Genomic DNA, 6,000 nt, shown 5'->3' on the forward strand with positions numbered 1-6,000 from the left:
ACAGATCAACACACATATATATACTGATATCATATGTTAATACATAGTCCTTTTTCATCCATCCGAGATTTGCTTATTCTTGTGGCTATTGTTGTTTACCGAGACAGTGAGTACCTTACTGCGACTAAGTGTCTCCATTTACAGCGTGTAACTGTCTTCCTTACTGCGGCCACCATTGCCTGTGTGATCTTGCTACGTCTGCTGCGTTGTATATTCATTTCCTGCATAATTTCCAGCGTGTATGATGCCTTCATTGCCTGCGAAATTTGCCAGCGAGTATGGTCTCTCTGCCCTGCGTATAAATGATGAGGGCATTACATTGACTGCGTATCAATGTCTAACTGCGTGTAAGGTCTCTTTGCGTATAAATGATGAGAGCATTATGTTGGCTGTGTAGAGAGCGTAGAAATTTCTTTATGACTGTGTATATATATGTCTCCATGTACAGAGTTTGACATGTCTCCATGACTGCATCTACATGTCTTCACATACAGCATATCCATTCTTCCATATAGCGTATGAGAGCAGTGTCTTCATATACAGCATGAGACAGCGTATACATATACAGCGTATGAGGTCTTCCATGTACAGTATAAGTAATTGACTGCGTTGGATCAGTTAGGGCATCTTCTGCGGTTAGGGCTTCATGATGGGCTAGCATATTCTTTAGTGTCTCTTCTTCTCCAAAAACCCAAGACGTGGAGAGGAGATCACTCAAGAATGTGTGTTCAAATGACATCAAATCCTCATCTATTTATACCAAAAACATATAGGTTGAATAGACATGATGTTTGGGCTTCTTGAGCCTACATAAGAGCTGGTCGGCTTGATAATAATTACATAATCAAAATAAATTCATATCTCCATAAATACTTATCGAAATCGGATGATCTTGGGATCAATCCTACACCTCTCGACGAGAGGGATCCAACAAAAATATCAGCTGCCATAAATAAGCTGACCCACATCGATTTTGGCCCTAGTTGCCAATTTTAACACATATCAACAATTAGATGAAGTTAAAGATTATTATACACACACATATGATTCTGTCTGAAAAAAATCTATGTTTCAGAAACTTATGTCATTTCTCCATTCAGGCAACTCAGTTCTAATTAAGTATCCCACAAGTGTGTGCATGTAGTCCCAATGGTTAGCTTACTGAGTTGAACCATCTGACATAGGCCACAGGTTCAAATCCAATCAAGTCCATTTGGGTTACCAAATGTTATTGTGGTTGGAGGTTAAGCCATCCTCTGTCCAAATAGTCTAGGGAAGATAGGGTTGGATTCCACAAGATCTTCCTTGGGGAAAATGTGTGTTTGTGTGTGTGTGTGTGGAGCCAAGTGAGGTGAGGGCCGAGGCACAGAGGACAACTCAACAATCAGTTGAGGTGGCCAGCCAAAGCATGTTGCTGATGGGGATCCAACAGCACAAGTTCCAATTTAATCAATCAAGTCCTTCGGGGTTTACCAACCAATAATTGTGGCTGGCACTTGAACTGCCCTCCGTTGAGATATTCCAAAGAAAATGGAGGAATCCCACAAGATTTTCCTCAAGTTTTCTTCATTCAGCCTCAGATGCTAGAAGAGATAGTTTTTGTGAACCATGACCTGGTTTCTGGATCCTTTCCCTCTGCACATATCCTCCCCCTTGCAGCCGCCCACACTTGGAGTCAATGGTTCTACATGTTTTAATATATACACATCATGTTTTACTTTAGATAGACCTCTTGTTCTTTAAATAGGAGACATTTTTGTACTCCTACTTTGTATCAACATCATTGCACTAAGCAGTCTAGTTGACCTACTTTTATGGTCATTTGTTGCACATTAATATAACTATCTTATCTGACCTATCCTTGGAAATATATGTGTGTGTGTGTGTGTGCATTTGTTACACACAAATATATAAATGTTTGTTACACACACCCACAACAACAACAAAAATGTTTGTTTCAGAGAAAATTCTCCCTTCCAAAAGTTTGTTAATTTTCCCATTTCCAACAACTGGATTCTAAGGATCTAATTAATTATGCAAAACATTCCATCCTTTGAAATACATGTTAGGCAACATATGCTTGATGAAGCAATCATTCACATCCACAGGTAAAATCTAAGTTTAGACATATCTTGATATCACATGATTTATTAAATGGAAACATATGTAGATTTCCCACTTGAAGAAAATCACAATGAACATATTTTATTGGATTGAATTTTATTAATGATCATTTGGCATCATTAAGAGCAGCTCTACAAGTTGGTCCAAAATTTTAGGCTAACATAACTCCTGTTGTGCCCTTGTCACGGAACAGTTTTCAAGAAAATTTCCTCACATAATCAAAAAAGGGAGAAATTACATCTTTATCAATAATCTTGACTAGAAATTGAAAACATTATTAAACTCTATTAATAATCATTTAACATCATTAACAGCAGATCTGATAGTTGGTCCAGTATATCAGGCTAACTTAAATCTCGTTGTGCTCGTCATTTGTCCCAAAAGGACATGATCCCTATTGAATCATGACAGCGAAGGATGAAAATGAATATGACCAAATTTAACAGTAAGATTCGGAGAGCAGCCTATCAACATTGGCTCTTTACAACTAGAATATGCAACCTACAACCAGTACTCCTAGTAGGCTGGTCACACATAAATGCTTTTTAGCACCAAGCTTTCATTCATACTGTATTTGTTTAAAGGATTATAAGATGAATGAAAAAAAATTCACCATTAAACTTGCCTCCGATAAAAAGACACTATTGAAAAGTACAAAGGGGAGAAGAAATCAGAAATTCTAGCAACATAAATACACCATATTACAAGAGAAAAGCTGCAAGGCTAATCAATCTATGGTTTTAAATTCAGAATAAGAAGGGGCTTTTCCAAATCAAAATTCCCAACACCCTAGAACAATTATAAAAGCCATAAAGGCAAAATTATTTTTTGTTGAATCCAAAGCTTGTGCCTAGTCATCTATGTTGTCTTTGCCTCATCTAGCAAAACTGATTCTCGTAAACAAATAGTTAAATTCCATACCGTTGTCTCTCAGATTGTACAGGGACCGCGACAACCGCTAAGGGCGAGGGTTGTCACTCTGATCCCCGCGAACAATTCTAAAAGCCATAAAGGCAGAATTATTTTTTGTTGAACCCAAAGCTTGTGCCTAGTCATCTATGTTGTCTTTGCCTCATCTAGCAAAATTGATTCTCGTAAACAAATAGTTAAAGTCCATACTGTTGTCTCTTAGATTGTACAGGGACCGCGACAACCGCTAAGGGCGAGGGTTGTCACTCTGATCCCCACCCACTCCGTTCTAGCTGTCTCCAAACAGTAGGCTATGGGGGATAGTCCCGATGGAAATGAGGTGGAGGAAAACAAGTTGAGAACCAACTTGTTCTAGAGACACAGTTGATGGCCTAGCTACTCGGTATAATTTAGCAATATTAAGAATTTGATTAGATTTAATGTTAAGACTAGTGTCTGATGGAGTAAAAACTTCTTGCTTATTAGAAGTTATAGCCAAGTAACTGGATGAACAACTGTCACTAATCTAATGAACTAACCTATATGAAGATGCAACTCCTAAGAACTAGGTGTGATGCTAGGATGTTGGTTAATTTTTAGATTAAATGCCTAATCTAAGTAGAACCTTTCCATTAATTGTTTTGAGAAACAATGTTCAGAGTAGGTTGCGAGATGGAAGCCAACGGAAAAAGGTAGTGGCCTGATTAACGACACCTCCCCTTGTGTTCCAACCACCCAATGCCTCCAGCGCTGCAAAGACTATGGCTCTGACGACTGCAAGGTCATTATGTTAATTTTTAAACACTAAGAAGCGTTGAATCCCTCAAGCTAGATGACAGAGGGTTGTCCTAGGAGTCTATCAACCAAGCTTATGCTTGGAGGTAAGTTATTAAGTGCAAAGTTAAGACTAGAATGCTTATGCAATGATTATGAGTGAAGTCACTTGAGTTAAGATTGTTTAAGTGTTTAAGCACTTAAGTTATAATTACTTTTTATGACAACGGTACTTAATAGCAATTAGAAGACAATCTTAAAACAAGGCAAGTGCTTAAGGATATAAGTGCCAATGAATCAATCCACAATATACTTGGAACAACTTATCCAATTTCCCAATTATTACATGATGCCAATAAAATTTATTCAAAATGTTCTTATCACAATGCCAATTAGATTTCAAATGCCGAAGTAACTTATACCATCAACAAGATCAGCAATTTAGAGCTCAAGTGTATGAGTGTTTTAAGTGTAAAATTAAAAAATACTTCTACCTTAGAACAAGACAAGTGAATGTTAGATCTTAAATATCCCAAATCAGCAATAATACTTCAGAAATTCCAGTACTTATTGATCTCATGACAGCAGTGAGAAAATCACGCACTTGGTGTGTTATTAGTGCCACAATATACCCAGAATTGAGAATTAGCTTTGCCAATCAAAAAATTAGAATTTTTAGATTTCTTATGATGTAAATTTCAGGATTATATCAGATCTGAAGTAAGTTGTTACAGCAGTAAGTAGACAGAAACTAGGAAAAAATTGCCAAAACTCAAAATTTTAGCTTTTGAGCCTTTTTAGGTGAATTATTCAGAAAATTACAGATATGATTCAAAGATTTATGCAGAAAATTCCAGTAAGCAAAATAATAGATCTAGCCTAGAAACTAATGCCCAATTGGCCAAATTTTGAGAAAATTAAATTTTGCAATTTAAGAGTATTTTTTACCATTTAGATGTGTTTTAGAGCACTTATATCATCGTTATAAAATTAAAATTACCGCAGAAGTAAAATAGTAAAAAACTGGGGTTTAGAGAGAAAAACCTAGGACCAAGGCCTTGAAGATCCCTTGGTCCAAATTTGCTAAAACTTTAGAATGAGCTTGCCACCTGAAAATAGATTTTTTGGGGCCAAAAACCTACAAAACCACCAATTCTTCAATCCATAATATTCAAAGACGGATTTAAGGCAAACTAGGGCTAGAAGGAGCTAGGAAGAGGGTCAAGGAAGGTAGGAAAAGGCCTTGGAGGCCTAGCAGCTCAAGGAGGGGAACTAAAGAGGCCCACGACAAGCACTAGAGGGTTGCCACTTGGCTAAAGGGAGGGTCAAGAGGCCCTTAGGGGTTGTGGCCTAGGGTTTTTAGGCCCTTAAGGCCTGCGACACCCTAAAGTGAGCCTCAAAGAGCAGTCACAAACCCTTTAGGACTACGGCCTTAGGGAAATTGAGGGGAGGAGTGGGGCCAAAGGACCTAAGCCTCATGGCTAGGGCTAGATGCCCCTAAAACCAAGACGCATGGTCAATAAGAGGAGGTCGAGGCCTCTAGGCCTGACGGCTAGCCTGAGAGAGGCCTAAAACTTAGACGTAGGGGAAAAATAGGCTAACGCGGGGAAAGACGGGAAAGACGGGGAAGACGCTGGCCTTGGAGAGGCAATATCTGAGCCCGAAAGAGCTGAAACTCAAAATTCCAACTTCAGAAAATTTCCTCCTTTCCGATTTGAATTTTGCTGCAAAATTTTCAATGGTTAACCCTGCAAAAATTTGTAGATACTAGATCTTACTCTCAAGGGCCTAGATCTAGCTCTACTTTAGCTTCTACTCTTGACTTCACCTACAAAAATGGAAATAAAACACCCAAAACCCCAAATATATACAAAATATCAAAACCCCACAGTCTTTATTATGATAAAAATAAAAGTTCCCAACAGGACAATAGCGTTACATCAATGCATCAGCAACAATTTCTTAGCCAGAAATCAGATGGCTAGAGACTCAAATGACTCCCTAATTTGTAGATAAATCCTCCAAGTGAAAAAATAATGGCTAGTTTGTTTGATCCTTGTCAAAATAATCACGGCCATCGAAAAATACTTGATCATTTTTTAATCTTAGCCGTTGAATTTTTACTTTTGAGGAATTTTCGAATTTATCAATTAATTCCATTTTTATTAGCTCAAAATTAATTATTTTGATCTA

General features: G+C 37.8%; 1 protein-coding gene across 1 annotated transcript in view; it reads right to left on the reverse strand.

Moving 5' to 3' along the window:
* LOC149261195 (calcium uptake protein, mitochondrial-like) overlaps nt 1–661 on the reverse strand; it is a 38,868-nt gene extending 38,207 nt beyond the window's left edge. The window contains exons 1-2 of the mRNA XM_089368077.1: nt 493–661; nt 115–292 (exon numbers count right to left, since the gene is read on the reverse strand). Coding sequence (XP_089224203.1) covers nt 115–292; nt 493–661 — 347 coding nt within the window. The remainder of the gene's footprint in view (nt 1–114; nt 293–492) is intronic.
* Between the last annotated feature and the right edge of the window lie 5,339 nt (nt 662–6,000).

This window comes from Pinus tabuliformis, chromosome 6 (assembly GCF_031772625.1).
Source record: "Pinus tabuliformis cultivar Carrire ecotype Pingquan chromosome 6, CPIR1, whole genome shotgun sequence".
Taxonomy (NCBI): Eukaryota; Viridiplantae; Streptophyta; class Pinopsida; order Pinales; family Pinaceae; genus Pinus; species Pinus tabuliformis.